The following is a 16846-nucleotide window of genomic DNA, read 5'->3' on the forward strand; positions in this document are numbered from 1 at the left end:
CCAGTAAGTACCTACATTGTTGTTATTCTTCGTTTCTAATGTACGTAGCTATGTCTTCATATGTGTTCTTGGTATGATTCCACTTTTTAGTAATGTATTTTTAAGCCAGATCTTTTCCATTTCTAACCCACCTGTGTTTTCTTGTGATCTAATAACATGGTGGTTTTATAACCCTGCTGCTCACCCTACCCTTCATTAAATACAGAAACCTCAAATCTTTGTCCTGTCCCAACATAAACACACCCATTATAACTCAGTCATGTTGGGTAGTAGGAACAGCTATACCCAGAACAAGCAAACCACTCCTCAGAAATGTGCTCACTTAACCTAGTTTGCTTGGTTTTTTTTCTGTCTGTTATACTGCTACTACCCTGGTCAGTGTTAACTCTGTTGATAAGGGCCTAAAACGGACTGAATTTTCTGACTTTTTTGCCTCCCAGAGTTTATGAAGTGCCTCTTTGCTGTGTGTGTGTACCGTTTATTGGAGCTTAGACTCATAATTCGGTTGTTAGTATATGTGTTATAGGGATTGTACACTGGGCAGAAAGATTCTGGGTCTTAAAAAATTATCTTAGTATGTTTTTGCTTGTAAATTAAATTTATTCCTTTAAAGAATGTATTTAAAGAATGAGTACTGTTGGGGCGCCTGGGTGGCTCAGTCGTTAAGCGTCTGCCTTTGGCTCAGGTCATGATTCCAGGGTCCTGGGATCGAGCCCCGCATTGGGCTCCCTGCTCTGTGGGAAGCCTGCTTCTCTCTCTCCCACTCTCCCTGCTTGTGTTCCCTCTCTCACTGTGTCTCTCTCTGTCAAATAAATAAAATCTTAAAAAAAAAAAATGAGTACTGTCATTATTGATGACCTTATGAACAATTGAAGTTTTTGTTTGATTTTAATTGTAGTTGACAGGTTATGTTAGTTTCTGATGTACAACATAGTGATTGGTAATGACAGCTCTATATGTTACGCTGTGTCACCTTGAGCATAGCTACCATCTGTGACTGTACAACACTATTACAGTACCATTGACTATATTTCCTGTGCTGTACCTTTCATTCCCGTGACTTACTCCTTCCGAAGCTGGAAGTTTGAAACTCCTACTCTACTTTATTCATTTTGCCCATCCCTCCACCCCCCTCTTCTGGCAACCACCAGTTTGTTCTTTGTATTTATGGGCCTCTTTCTGCTTTGTGTTCTTTAGATTTCACATATAAGTGAAATCAGGTGTGGGCTATTAAAGCTTTTAGGAAAGAAAGTCGAAGTAGAAATTACTCTGTAGTAGAATGTTTTATGGGGTGCCTTCTTTTTAAGTAAATTTTTAATGGGTGCTGTAATGTGTGATTACATGGAGGGAGGGTGACTGCACTGTCCTGTAGCCCTGCCCCTGAACAGCCTTTTGTGGCTGTGGCTTTTTACAACAATGTAGAAAATCCCTGTGTAGGAATTTTTCTAAAGAAGTCATGCTTATTAAAAATGCTTTGGAAGAAGGGAGAAAATTTATATCTGTGCCAGTGATTTTTTTTTTGTCTTTTTCACATTTCCTGTTTTTTCCTGTCATGGTCTGTTTTAATAAACATGGTAGTAATCATACTATTTATTAATAATGTTTCATATCAATCCCCTTTACATACTGTGTAAACTTTATGTAACATAAATATGTTAGCATTTTATGAACTTTGGGTTTTAAGATATTGTTTCATGAAGATATATTGTAGTTTATTTATTGGGTATTGGGTTTATTTCTGATTTTTTTAAGATGTCAGTAACTCTCTTACTCTATAGCTCAGCATTTCTGTATTTGATATAGTTTTTAAAGATTTATTTATTAGAGAAAGGAGTATGAGCGGGAGGGGGGAGGGGGGGCAGCGGTTGTGATCTCAGAATCCTGAGACCATGACCTGAGCTGAAATCAAGAGTCAGACGCTTAGCTGACTGAGCCACCCAGGTGCCCCTGCATTTGATTTTTTTAATCAATTTATTTGTATGAAGATTTTTGTAGTTTTTTTAAATAAGTGGTATATATAGAACAATAAACATGACTTGTTTTTTTCCCTTAAGACCATGTAAGAATCCTTGAAGACAGCTTCAAATAATTTACTGTTTCTTTTTCCAGGTTATAGTTATGAGCGCTACTCTAGATGCAGGGAAATTCCAGATTTACTTTGATAACTGTCCTCTCTTAACTATTCCTGGGCGTACACATCCTGTTGAGATCTTTTATACTCCTGAACCAGAGAGAGATTATCTTGAAGCAGCCATTCGAACAGTAATCCAAATTCATATGTGTGAAGAGGAAGAGGGAGATCTTCTACTTTTCTTAACTGGTCAAGAGGTATAGTCATTATTTTCTTCATTATTTAGCCTTTAGCATATTAAATTATACAACAGCTTTTTAAACCTAAGAACTTGGCGTATATTAACCATGTGTTTCTTATCCCAAGTTTTAAAGATTTTCTTCAACTTGATTGTATTTAAGTATGAAATATATAACCCCTTTGTCTATGTACTCTATGAATACCCTTTTATACTGTTGGTGTTTGTTAATTATCGTAAGAATGTTAAATGCTTTTAGAATTTCAAGATTTAGCAATTGCAGTCTCAGCTTTCGAGAGACCTGGGTGGTAAGAAGTGGTGTGGTAATTTGCAGTTTTGCTGAAGCAAGAATTTGAACCACACAGCTGCTGTGAAGATCAGATTGTCCTGGTCAGTTAGCTTGTGAGTGAACTTGAGTCACTTAGGTGTCCATTCAACATCAAAACAAATGTTTGTGTTTTGGTTTTGTTTTCCATGTGTTCACTGAGGATTAGAAGGAATCACTGAAATTTCTTAGTTAGAATTTAACTCATTTTAAGATACACGTTTTATTCTCAGGTGCTATATTTTTAAAACTTGTTTCCCACAGTAGGTTTATAGGTGTGTTATGAAATTCTCAAGCTAAAGTTCAGGAAAAAGCTGTCTGGATAAAACAGTTTTAGAGAGCCTTTTACTGGAGGTTTTCTTACAAGCTTGTCCTTTGTTTCAGTAGATTTTACGAATTTTCTAGAATGTGCTTCTCAAACTAACATACACGCAGATCACTTAGAAAATTTGTGGATTCTGATTCAGTCGATCTGGTGGAGCCTGAGATTCTGTATTCCTAACAAGCTTCTAAGTAATGCTGAAGTGCTCCAGGTTTGAGTGGTGAGGTTCTAGAGTAGCGCTGTCCCATAAGACCTTCCTTTCTTTCTTTCTTTTTTTTTTTTTAAGATTTTATTTATTTTTTGACAGAGAGAGGGAACACAAGCAGGGGGAGTGGGAGAGGGAGAAGCAGGCCCCCCAGCGGAGCAAGGAGCCCGATGCGGGGCTCAATCCCAGGACCCTGGGATCATGACCTGAGTCGAGGGCAGACACTCAGTGACTGAGCCACCCAGGCACCCCGCATTAGACCTTTCTTCAGTGCTGGACAAGTTCTGTGTCTGTGCTGTTCAGTATGGTAGTCACCAGGAATGTTAAGGCTTTTGCGTATTTGAAGTGTGGCTGTGAGAGGAGGGATTAAATTTTAATTTTACAGCATTTTAATTAATTTAAATTTAAATAGCTACATGTGCCAACCCTCCTGTTTGTTTTTGTATGGCCCACGAGTTAAGAATTGTTTTTACATTTTTAAATAGTTTTAAGTAAGAACAAAGAATGTGCAGCAGAGATGATCCATGGATGCAAAGCCTAAATTGTTTTGGCCCTTTACAGTAAAAGGTCTGACCCCGCCCCAGAACATTTTTTCTCAACTGTGGCCAGTGGACTGAGGAGGGGAGAGTTTGTTAAAGCAAGTTCTTGGCCCTGTTCCAGACTTGCTGAAATAGGTGAAATCTGAGGTGCGATATAGGAATCTGCATCTTCAATGAAGTCTACGGGCCATTTTTGTATTTCCCTAGGTTTAAAGGTCACTATGCCAGAGAATGTTCAAACCAGTATAATTCCTATAGTACATTAATGACACAACTATAAACACTGTCGTGGGGGAATTGCCCTTGTTCTCCCAGATAGCAAAATCAGAAGTCTTCTGTGTGACTGCCTGCCTCCATTGGAATGTGAATTATTTTATTTGTATTCAGTTTCTACAGGAATGCTTGATAACACATAATATTCTGGCAAATGCTATTGTTTTAAGAGCTATAAATATTGAATAATTTTTTTATCCTTGCATTTCTTCAGTATTTATGTGATCTATGATTTGTACCCCCATTGGCCATCGTTCTTTACTGTAGAACAGGGTTTTTCAACCTCAGCACTATCTACATGGTAGGCTGATCAGTTTTTTTGCTGTGGGGTAACCTGTGCATTGTGGCGTCTTTGGTCTTTACCCATTAGATGCGTAACATTCTCTCCCCCCGTGGTAACAACGAAAAATGTCTGCAGACATTGCCACATGTCCCCTGGGTTGGAAAATCGTTCCCAATACAGCATCACACTTGCTCTTTTGGGAAATAAAATGTGTTGCAAATTCAGTTTTACAGATAGACCTATGTTGGTACTAGTCTTCCCTTTTATGCATTTTGAATGGAAGAATTTTTAAATATTTTGTAAGCAAGAGTACCAGATGCTTTTTTGATGGCATATAAACGGTATTTATGCACTAATGCAGTCTTTAGGCAGTTGAGGTATTTATTTTGTCCTTTTGTGCCTTGTCTCTAGTTTCTTGCTTCATCTAGAGTGCTGCATAGTGTATTTTTGTAAATGACTTAAAAATAGCCATTATGTTCAGGTAACTAATGATATTAGAATTTTATCAGAAACATCAGATGGTCTCATGGTGAGGACCTGAGAGGCTTTTCTATGATTTAACTTCTTGTATTTGATATTTTGGCAGCTATCCCATAGTTGGGGAAAGGAAGGGAACAGGCCCCATGGTTTTCAAATGTGTGGTAGAGTATATGTTTTCCGATAAAGTTATTAACTGTAATTGTGAACTAGGTTTGCATGTGTCCTCTTACATTTTTAAATCACCTTTAGATGACTAGTCTTGAATTTGAAGATCTTTAGGGTTAAAGGAGCAGAGTACCTAATTAATGTATTTTGTTTCACTGATTGTGTTTAGTAGAGCTGACTTAATATAATATAAAATATTACTGTTTTTCATGTCTGTGAACCTGTGTTACTTTTACATGGTCAATTAAATGGTAGATCTCAGAATTCAGTATTCTTGTTTTCATAAATTTGAATAGCACCTGTAAAATTTAGTTTTCTCATGAAATTTTAAAATGATTTTTAAGAGCATTTTACCATTTTGACTACTTAAACAATAATGCATCTGTAGTAATCTGAATGAATTTGGGAGTAGGAAATCAATCTTAATTGGTTAAAGGTTGGAAAAGATTTGAATTCTAGAATATTTTTTATGTTATAATATGTTAATGCATAGAATCTGGACTTGTGATTAAAATTAAGTGTTGCTTAGTAGAAGTCCTTAGGGGAGCTACAGTTCTGAATTAGATTAAGAATGATTATAATTGAAATATCAATTGTTTGTCAGGGGTTACATGAAGATGTTAAAACTGTTCTTTAAGCAGCACATTCTTTTATCTTTAATTTTGCTGAGTAAAATGTCTTTTCCATATGCAGTGAGTTCAGCCTCCTCAAATTAGTAGTCCAAATTTATTTACTCACATATATTAATACTTTTGGAGCTGAAAGTCTTAAAAACTCCTGCACTTCTGTCTCAATAGTCAATATTGCTCATAACTAAGCAACCCTAAGCAGATGGTTACTTTGTGCTGCTGAATGTCAATGAGCTTTGTGCTCCTCTGAACTTAACATTGTTGACTATGGAAATTTGGTAAACTTTAGGGAAAAATCTGTTGGAGTTTTAAAACTAAATATTTAGAACCTTGCTTGTGTAAAAAAACAAGTGGTGTGGAATTCCCCCCGCCCCATCTTCAGAGATGTTTTTATACCATGCAGTAGTGATTTTGTTTTAGCTGTATACTTATTTGGCAGATTGGAAAGTCTAGTCCCAAGTATAAAGTTGGAATTATCTTGCTAAAATTCTGGAACCTGCAATGTACCATTTGGGGCACTTTGTTTTCTAGTATATGAAATCTGGATGTTTGGTGACTTTGGACCTTTTGTTTTCTGGTCAAATATATGGTTAAGTCAGCTAAATTAAAAAATATTCTGAATATTGGCATCAGTTTTCCTGTGTTTATCTTTTTATTTTAGAAAAATCTAATTTGGAGTTTATATTCAAATCTTTTTGATTTGGAAGAGATCTAATTTTGTATTTGCATACCAGCAGGGGGCATTCTAATCTAGATACAGCATTTAAATGCTTTTTTTTCTAAAAATACTTGTTTTGTTATATTTTTTCTATCAATAGCATTCTTTCATTTTCTTTTAGAAACTTCAGATCTCAAAGGGAACTGTGAACATTGAATCCTTAATAGTAATTTTCTGCATGATAATTTTCAAGACCCTTAATTCGTTTTTTAGGAGAACTACTATGTTTGAAGGAGAGGGTGAAAAAAGTTTTTGTTCTTAAGTATCCAAAGACTTTGTATTTTTTAACATGGAAACAGAATTGCCTTTGATTTAAAATTATTTCAAGGAAAATAATTTTAGTTTAATATAATAAAAATACAGACTACATTTACCTGATAGATTTTTTCCATTTTTTTCTTTAATCATTCTGATTTTTGTGTAAGAGATAATTTGTTGATAAGGATAGCTTCTGATTGGGTCGTGCCTTGGACAGGCTGCCAAATCATTTAACATACTTCTGAATTTAACTGAATTAATGCTTCAGTAAAATTTAAATTTGTTGCTCTCCCCCCTCCCCCCCCCTTTTTAAGTCCCTTTGCCACTCATAGAGCCTCCACCCACCTCTCTTTCTCGGTCTCCCATACTCTGAATATTTATTGTGAGTCCTCTCTTTAAAACCTAGAGATGAATGCAAATGTGTTGGAATTATTTTCTGTGGTCGGGAAAGTTTTGAAGATGCTGTAAGTTATTTGGGTTAGCCTACTTCTTAAATATCTGTGTTGATACTGTAAAGGTGTTTGTTCTCATTAGACACAATGAAGCAAATCTTCCATATAATTACATTAGTGATATGTGACATTAAAGCCTAATTGGCTTATTTAAAATATCTAGCACATCAGTTTCTTTTAGATTGTGAACATTTAAAAGGTTATGAGTGCAGTTAAATATTCCTGGGTGAGAAATTTTAATTTTAGTACAATTTGTTGAGAATTAATTAGGACGTCTGACTAGAAGAAAAAGTGTGGAATGCCAATAGATAGTTGACTTTGAGTACAGAAATCAAAATTTTTCTTCTATAGTTTTGGAAATCCCGATGAAGTTTACTAACTTAGTTTTGATTTACCAAATTCAAAGTAAGCTTCATAGGACTAGGATTATGATAAATACTTAAATGTTCCAGTGTTGTTTGTTTTGTTTTTACATTCAGCCTTTTATTTTGTAGGAAATTGACGAAGCCTGTAAGAGAATAAAGCGTGAGGTTGATGATTTGGGCCCCGAAGTTGGTGACATTAAAATCATTCCATTATACTCTACACTTCCTCCTCAGCAGCAACAACGCATTTTTGAGCCTCCGCCTCCAAAAAAGCAGAATGGAGCAATTGGAAGAAAGGTTAGCATAGAAATATTCTCTATAAACGTTTCATTAACACAGAACTGTCTGAGAGATATGAAACTATATTGAATTATTAATGACTAAGTTATGGGTGGTGGTGATCTGGGTTGCACATTACAAAATGATCTGTATTTCAAAAGTAAATAGAAAAAAGTGTATTTTGGTGGAATTTTGCTTATCTTTTGACCTTAGAGTAAGAGCATGTACTGTTTTCCATCCCCACAGGAAGCACCTCCTTAGTAAATGGGTGGTTGGTTAGGGTGGGTCAGGAAAAGCAGATGATCAAGTGTCTTTCTCTTCTTTAAGTCACTTGGCAAAAGCTAAGCACTTTTTTCTTCAGTGCCTTGGCTTCTGCCTGCAGTTTTCTTAAAGACCTAACCAAATGTCATGTCTATAGGTATGAAATATTGACTGCACAGATCCCTGCAATAGCACTCATCATGCTGCATTGCATAAATATGTGGGTTTCTTTAGGGCAGGAATGCAGATTCTCTTAGTGTGGATGTCTGCCTGGCATAGGAAAGGGCAAGGGTTTTCTAAACCTGTTTCTGAGCTCTTTGTTGGGATGGGAAGGGGATCTAAGTTGAAGTTTGAAACAAAACAGCTATTTTTTTATTTGAGAGCTGGGGGTTTTAGTAGGTTCTTTGATATTAAAATTATATTGTTTGAAAAGGCTTGAAAAACAGTATAGTGGAGTTAATCATTTATTAGGTTAAATAGTAGCTGAATATGAATTTTGGCAAGATTCTTAATCTCTGATTTTAAAGTTTTTATTTTTTTAAAGTGGGTATCATTTACTTCATCACTTTTGGGAGATTATCATCAAGGATTAAGCTTTGTATATACAGGGTCCTAATATATCTAGAATAAACTAGTCCCTCATGGTAACTGCTATAAGTTTCTTGAGTATATTCATGTAGAAAAAACTCTTACTTGAAATATTACTTAGGTATGATTTACTTGTCAGATTTGGAATTTATTGCTTTCTTATTTCTATATTCAGGACTAACAGATTCTCACTTTTTTTCTGCTTTTTATTTCAGTCTTTTTGCTAATGTTTATCATGATTATTGAAAAATTACACATTATAAAGGTACTTAAATATATCAGGGCTAATTATTTCTTTACATGGCTGTGTAAAAGTTAAGTGAACCAAATACATTTTTCGAACTGAAGGAACTTACCAAAAGGATATATACAACACCAGCCTAGTGGAATGTAAACTAACAAGAGATTGATAAGAAAAAAAAAAAAAAGCTTCTGAGTTTCTCATTGATGAGTAGTGAATATGACTTTTAAAAAAACAGTCTGATCATAGCTTCATTATGTTGAACTTACCAATTCTTTTTGTCATAGTGCTATCTGTCGAATATGTTAAAACATTTTTCCCTGTTACTTTATGTGCATTCTCAACTTCGGGGAAAACTTACATTTTAAGTGATGAGCTTTAGTAGGTAATTTTGAAGTTGATATGTTGACTGAAAAGTACTTATTCTCTGTAGAGTTCTTGGTTTAATTCTGTATCAGTTGATGTATGTAAATAAAGTAGTTGTTTTCTTAAACATTTCTATAATAAAGAGTAGACTGCAGGCAGATAATTTTTCTTAAAATCATGTATACTTTGTATATCTGCATTTGTTTTAATTTTAAGATTTTTTTTTTTTTTTTTACCACTGAGTAAAATTGGTATTAAGCAAGATTTGCCATATTTGTGTGTCTTTTCATATAGTTCTTTACATTCCATTTTTAGGTTACTTTGAGAAGTATGGGCCTGAACTTACTGAAATTATTTCACATCTGAGTTCTTTGCTCTGTTAATTATTAGTTTATGGGAAATTTAGGTTCAGTCTGGTGCCAGTCCAGTACATAATTTTGTAGGATCTACAACTTAAGCCCATGAAGTAGAATTTAACTGTATTGCTTTTTGTGTTCTTGTAAATCCTAAGGATATTGAGGAGAATTTTGTCTCACTGAAAAGAGTAACTCAGCAGTAGTTGGAATATGTGTAGTGGATATATATGGCCACGGATGATGAGGGGACCACTGGAGTCCCCAGGGCATGGGCTCACCTTGGGATCCCATCCTGGGCTTTCACGTCAGAGTCAGACCAAGGGCCACAGGGCTACTTCATCCACTGACGGTTTTCATTCAGCTAACTACAGGACCTCTTGCTGGGAAATCATGTTCTCTTTAGGCATGAGTCAGCTTCATCTTAGAGGCTGAGAACATTGTCACACACACAGATGCACACGCTCATGCACACACACACCCATCCACCACCACCACCCCCCACACACACCTATGATCCCAGCAGAGGGAGGGAGGACTTCTTGGCAGTTGGTGCGACAATCTCATTATGGGGGGTGAGGTGGGGGAAGCTTTGAAGCCTGGCATGTTTAAGGAAAAATGAACATTTTTATAGAAGCCTAGTTCACAGGAGGATTCACTCATCCGATCACGGTTTTGGTGCTGGACAGGCAAGCTGCCTGGAAGAAGGTATTAGGAGTGTTGGCTGAGAACCAGAGAGAGCAGAAACACATTCTGGCCAGGCCCTGACTGGCGCTTGAGAGGAGCGGGTGACTGGCAGAGCCACGGCTCTGGCTGGGTTAGACAGAGCCGTCTGAAGGATTGGTGGGATTGTGGGGAAGGAGGAAGGGTTAATTCCTCATTAAGATGCACAATTCCTGGGGCGCCTGGGTGGCTCAGTTGGTTAAGCGACTGCCTTCGGCTCAGGTCATGATCCTGGAGTCCCGGGATCGAGTCCTGCATCGGGCTCTCTGCTCGACAGGGAGTCTGCTTTGCCCTCTGACCCTATCTCCTCTTATGTGTTCTCTCTCATTCTCTCTCTCTCAAATAAATAAATAAAATCTTTAAAAAAAAAAAAAAGATGCACAATTCCTCATTAAAATGCACACAGGTTATGTGAGGGAAAGTGGCTGCATACGGGAACAGGAAGAACTGGCAGTTGGTTGCTATTTTCCTATTGTCTTCAAAAAAAAAAAAATGCCACAACTTTGATAATATCCCGTTTATATTATAAAATAAAGAACTGGGGCCAAGGCTTGCTTCTTCTGTTCTGAATTCGTTATTCTGCCAGTTAGTAGAATGGAACTTTCATTCACGAGTGTTAAACTGTCACTGGTTGATACTCACAGTTGATTTAAAAGTACAAAGGAATGTTTAGGGATTTATGGTCTGCTTCCAGTTGTGTAAAACCAAATACAATTTGATTCATTTTTTGTTAAATTTGTTCTAGTACAAGGATAATAGCTAGCATAGAGTAGAATGTAAGAAGTCAAAATGTTTGGAACCAAAGAGAATATTTAATGTTTTTTAAATTCTGCCAAAATAAGTGTAATTCTGTATTTATATTTGGACACCTTTTGTGAGGTAGGTAGTGCCTTATTTATCTTACTCATTGTATTTGTGCAAAATAGTTTATAGTATGATTGTGGTAAAACTAACAACAGTCTTGTAATATTAAAGTTTTAAAATGTAGGCTATATTAAAGGTAAAGCTTTATGGGCATGGGGGACTTAACTAGCATTCCTTTTACAAATAGTTACTGAGTTCTTTTTATGTGGGCTTCTAACAGCACTACTGGTAATGATCGAGAAAGGTTGAGAATGCATGTATTTTTGTGAGGGTAGATCATTTTATTTGTTTTGATCATGCTTGACATTTATTCAGATATTTGAGTTTAAGTTCAAGGTACAGTTTTGTATAAGCATTAAAGTATCATCAATAAACTACTTGTGTGCATCTTTTGAATAAGTCTTATAATTGCTATTTTATAGATTTGGTGTTATTAAAATCCAGCAACTATTCTTTGATTTTATTTAGTTTTCATTAATTTTGTCCATACAAATAGCTGATTTTTCTGTAGCTTATGTTACAGTTTACTAATTAACATGGCTCAAAGCATACACTGCTCAATAAAAAAGAGCAATGGCCCTTGTGGAGATGGTTCTGTAGTTTTAAAGAGAGGCTTAATGATCCACTATCTGAAGATAACTTAGTGTGGTACTGCTGGGACGTGGACAAATAAAGAAGTTAATGTCCTTACTGAATTGGCGACCCCCACAGAGTTCCTGGGGACTAAAAATCCAAACTAGTTGAACCTAAATGCATTATTGTGTCCAAATAGAATTGAAGTAGAGCAACGCAAGTACTCTCAGTTCTACCATTTTGAAGTGGAATTATTGAAATAAAGAAGATTTCATTGTAAGGCATGTTATTGAGGGGGAAGGGGATAAATCTAGATGAAAGTTTAATCTTAACACACTTAACATAAACACACAAAATTGGCAGTGGGATGTCAAACTTTTTTCCACAGGGTTTTCTATTTCAGGTAAAGAAACCCCTATCTATATATAGATATATAGAATATATCTATATTTAGGGGTTTCTTTACCTGAAATAATTGCTTGGTCAATGAGGTTTGAACACTTTTTAAGGCTCTTTGAACACTTATTGCCATGTTACAGTCTAGAAAGCTTGTACCATTTATATGTATATTCCCATTGGTCATATGTAGGTCCCTTGACAAAATCAGGATCACTTTGTGTTCTGACCGTTTCCTAATGAGATCATGTGCCACTTAACATCTAGAACATACTTATCTGAGGTTTCAAGGGAGCTAGATAACTTTTATCATCTCATTTATTTGTTCTTGTGCATTATGTATGTGTGTTTTCTTTAGCCTTAGCTAGTATTACTTCTCCAGCTCTAGTAATAGAGTCATTAGAAGAAGCACCCTGAAAGTCATACAGTTTGTTACATGAGTTTTTCCCTGTTTTGTCCCCAAACCTACCTCCTTTGGTTTCAGAACTCTGCCCTTTTTCTCATAGACACTCTAATAATTGTTAAATCAGTATGGTAGATAAGTCCTATTCAGAAAAATTTTTATTACCTTAATGCTTTTTAACCAATTTACTTTTGATTTTGGAAAAAAGCTTGAAAGTCATACTTCTCTAAGGTCTTTAACACTACTGCTTTAGATAAGTTTGATAATGACATGGGGTTTGCCAGGTTGGCATAATCCTGTGATTGTTAAACGCTTGTGGAATCACAAATCCACACTTCCTTTTAAGTGTTATATAATTTGTCACACACAGACCGAAAGACGCATGCATACCAAGTGAAATTATTTTGTAAAGAAAGTGATTTTTAAATAACTCTAAAGAATTGATCGCATCAAGAAATTTTTATCATACTAGTTGTATTCTGTTCTAGAAGAAACATGTGAAATGTATTTATTTCTTCCACTGCTCTAAATATATATCCAGAACTGTAACAGTTTCACCCCAGAATTCCAGAAAACCATAAGACTTCTTATATAATCACAAGCATGTAGCTGGCTCTGTAATAGGTTTATGAGGACTTTCTACATTTATTATCTAATTTTATTAACAACTTTGTCCTTGCTAGATTAATATGCAGGAGTTATAAAAGGAAATTGAGGTTTGGGAGTCTTAAAACCTTTCCACTATAACTTAGCTACTTAGGTTTGCTTCCTAGCTCTGTCCCCTACTCCTGAATTCATTGCTCCTTCCAGCACAGCACACTTGCCTTTGTAGAAGAATATTAAACTCAGGATATTTATTCAAATTCAACTGTCAACCTTATATGCCTTGTTTATGTTTGCTTTGGTTCTAATTATTGAACCGTGTGTGTGTCGTCTAAATGTACTGAAACACGTATTTCAGTAACATCAAATGATCTGTGTTTCTTACCATTTGCTAGTCCGCGGTCTTTGCAACTGCAACTGCCCAATACAAAAAGGAAGGATTTTGGTTTTAAGATATGTGAACGATTCTGAAATATTACCCTGTCAGTGACTCTCTAGTAAGTTTTGGCAGTATACGTCTTTTTCATTTCTTAGATGTGCCTGTGGGCATTTTTGCTTAGCCCTAGTTTAAGCGGAACCTTCCGCTGTTAGTGTTCTTCCCTTCTCTCTCGTGGGAGATCCCTCCTTACCCTTGCCAACTCGTTTAAGTGCCTTTTTCTTGGTAAGTTTCCTTGGTCTTTGTTGTGGAAGTAAACCCTTTTTAAGTCTCAGAGTGAGTCTTTGGTGTCATTTACACTGTCCATGTCTGATCTTCCTTTACATGCTGTAAGAGTAGGCCCTGTATCTGATTCATTTTCTGTCATCTGCTTTCATATACAGGCATTTTCACTTAATGGCAGTTTTCTGTTCCTGAAAATCAGATGTTCAGGGGAAAAAGTACTAATGAGAATCCCATTTTCTTATTGTTTAATAAGAAAAATATGTGACATGTCATTCTCAAACCCCAACCAGTTTCCTAAAATAGATCTAAAATATATCGTACACTTAACATAAACCAGCGATCGTATTAGTATGTAAATGCTGTAAACATTTTTCCCTGGCAGTAAAAGATTCAAATGATTAACAGTTGCTTGGTATGCCATGACATCTTCTTTTATACTGTACACTTTCTAAAATACCTGCATTCGATTTTGATGATCTGCCAGTTCTTGGATTGTAACTTGAGATTTTCTCTGCCCATGCCCTCCTGTGCCATTTTGTTTAAAATGTTGAGTTTTGGTGATACAAAGTTTCCTTTGTAAATATTGCCAGAAAATACTGAAAGATACACATGTTGTGTAGACTTTGGTAATAACCAAAGTAGTGTTCTGTCAGGGAGACATTGTATAAGTTAAGCTTACACTGTTTCATTGATATTTTTCTTTTGATGCTGTCCTTATATTTAAGTAATCAAAACATTATGTGATTCAGTGATAACCTGAAGTAATAGCTTTCTTTGAAAAAGGAATTTGCCATGATGGACTAAATGAAATTTTGATTTAAGATCTTAAAGACTGATTTCTTTATATTGCATTGGCCATTGAGGATAAAACCTTATTTTTAGTTTACTTACTGGATTGAAATTCATTTTTGAAAGTTCATGGCTACTTTTACTGTTATTTCAATTTTACTTGATTTATAATACTTATATACTGTTTATTTCTTAACAGGTAGTTGTGTCAACTAACATTGCAGAGACATCTTTGACAATAGATGGTGTGGTATTTGTGATCGATCCTGGATTTGCAAAACAAAAGGTATATGCTTTAGTACTTTAGTTGTATACTTTATTAAATTGGTGTTAGCTTAAGAGTACTTACTGCCTATTCATTTAGTGACTGCAGTTTACTTTTTAGAATTATTTTTCTGTTGTCTTGTGTTTTGTTGTCAGGCTTTGGTGATAGGAACCCTTTTTGTTCTTAGCTGGTTCTCATGTATTAAGCCCATGCATAATGTTTAATCCTAGGCTCCCCCCCCCCCCCCCCGCCCTTAAGGTTAATTGGTTTTTGTTTGTTTTTGTTGTTGGGTTTTTTTGTTTGTTTCTCTGTAGCAGTGGCAAGTGTTTTGGTTTCTGTGTTCATTTAAGGAGTGTGGGGGTAATAATAAGAGGGATAGAATTGTCATTGCTGTAGATTGCTCACTTACCCAAGGAAATTAGAGTTTCTGTTATGTGCTGGGCATAGTGTCTGAAAAGATGTTAACATTAACCTCTAGTTGAACAGTGCTGGATACCAAGCAGTTTGGTCAGAGTAAGTGACTACTCAGGAAATACTGGGGATGTTGAATAATTCACAGATCTTTCATTACATTTGGTTACATTTTGTAGGTGTAATTGGGAGAATTTGTTGCATGTAGTATTTGTGTTTCTGATGGAAATTTTTCTCTTTAAACTGGCAGTGTGTAACTGACTTCTTCTGGACTAAGTTCAAAATATTTTTCTTGAAATTGCCAGGTTCTTTTCAGGCAAAAGCCTTCAAAACTGTCCACTCTATGAAAGCAAAGTAAAATTGGTAGAACTGAAATTATTTTCAGTTAGGAAAAGTAAAGGTATTAGAAGCTTTGTGTGTAATAGGTAAGAGCCTTTCCATGTTAGCTTCTGAGTCTTCAGAGTGATAGAACATCTGAAAGAAAGTTAAGGCACAAGATGACCAATTCTCAGTTTCTGTCTCTGTGATTTACAGCCTTCATCAGTACTACTTTGTTTATTTTGAGATTAACTATGGACTTTGTGTACTTCTGTTACAGTTTTGTGGTTAACTGAAGAGAAAATTCTTAAATTATTTTCATTGCAACAGGTGTACAATCCTCGAATCAGAGTTGAGTCTCTTTTGGTGACAGCCATTAGTAAAGCTTCAGCTCAACAGAGGGCTGGTCGAGCTGGGCGTACCAGACCAGGGAAATGCTTCAGACTTTATACAGAGAAAGCTTATAAAACAGAAATGCAGGTAAGGGATTTTGCTGTATCCTTCTCTATGTGTTTGGAAGGTTAAGTTGAATTTGTTACAAGAAAATTGCTTTATTTACTTCATCTTGCCTTTTGGCACCATAAGCTCCTTACTTTTTCCCTGAGTGAGATTTATGGTGTAATCTACCAGTACAGCTCTCTGTTACAGTTCTAAGTTGAAATGAACAGTGGCAGTAACACTTTGAGCCCTCTAAAGATAGTTCACAGAAAGTGTCTGATTCCTTTCTGGTATATTCCACCAGTATTTTTCTCATGTAGATCGGTGGTTTAGAAGTAATGCCAAAGTAAATAGCTGAAGAGGCAGAGAACAGATACGTTTTGTTTTCTGGAGCAAGAGGATTAAGGCATGTTTAACAGAATAAACATTTTTGTTTTTTTGCTAGGATAACACCTATCCTGAGATTTTGCGTTCTAATTTAGGATCAGTTGTGTTACAATTGAAGAAGCTTGGTATTGATGATTTGGTGCATTTTGACTTTATGGATCCACCAGGTATGAATTCTCAAAGCATATTTTAGCAAACCTTTTAACCAGAATTCACCATCTCTGCATCTTATTCATTACACACACACCCCCCCCTTATTATTTTTCTTCTAGTGTATGCATCAAGAAAAGTCTCATATGTTAGCATTAAAACTAAAAGAGTGACAACTATCTGAGAAAGTTCTTTTTAATTTGTTTCTTTCCTCAGAATAAATTATTCTGGGAATTACTGACTGGGCAGGAAAATTAGAAATCTCCGAATTTTTTTTTTTTTTTTAGCAGTTACTTACTTTATGTAGGAAAATGACAGTTTTTAACCACTGTGCAGGAAAATTTTGCAAGTTTATGTGATTCATTGTTTGCTAGATCTCTAACTGAATTTGATGACAGTTTGCATTTTGAGTTTGGTCCACTGTAGAATGAAAAATGAGATTGCTTCTAATAGT

At 35.7% G+C, this 16846-nt stretch overlaps 1 protein-coding gene across 1 annotated transcript in view; it reads left to right on the top strand.

The window, feature by feature from the left end:
* Positions 1-16846, top strand: part of DHX15 (DEAH-box helicase 15) — a 57841-nt gene that overhangs the window by 28547 nt on the left and 12448 nt on the right. Inside the window, exons 5-9 of the mRNA XM_006737707.3 lie at positions 2110-2328; positions 7453-7620; positions 14623-14709; positions 15748-15897; positions 16301-16409. Coding sequence (XP_006737770.1) covers positions 2110-2328; positions 7453-7620; positions 14623-14709; positions 15748-15897; positions 16301-16409 — 733 coding nt within the window. The remainder of the gene's footprint in view (positions 1-2109; positions 2329-7452; positions 7621-14622; positions 14710-15747; positions 15898-16300; positions 16410-16846) is intronic.

The sequence above is a fragment of the Leptonychotes weddellii genome, chromosome 2 (genome assembly GCF_054177405.1).
Source record: "Leptonychotes weddellii isolate Sample4059 chromosome 2, ASM5417740v2, whole genome shotgun sequence".
NCBI lineage: Eukaryota > Metazoa > Chordata > Mammalia > Carnivora > Phocidae > Leptonychotes > Leptonychotes weddellii.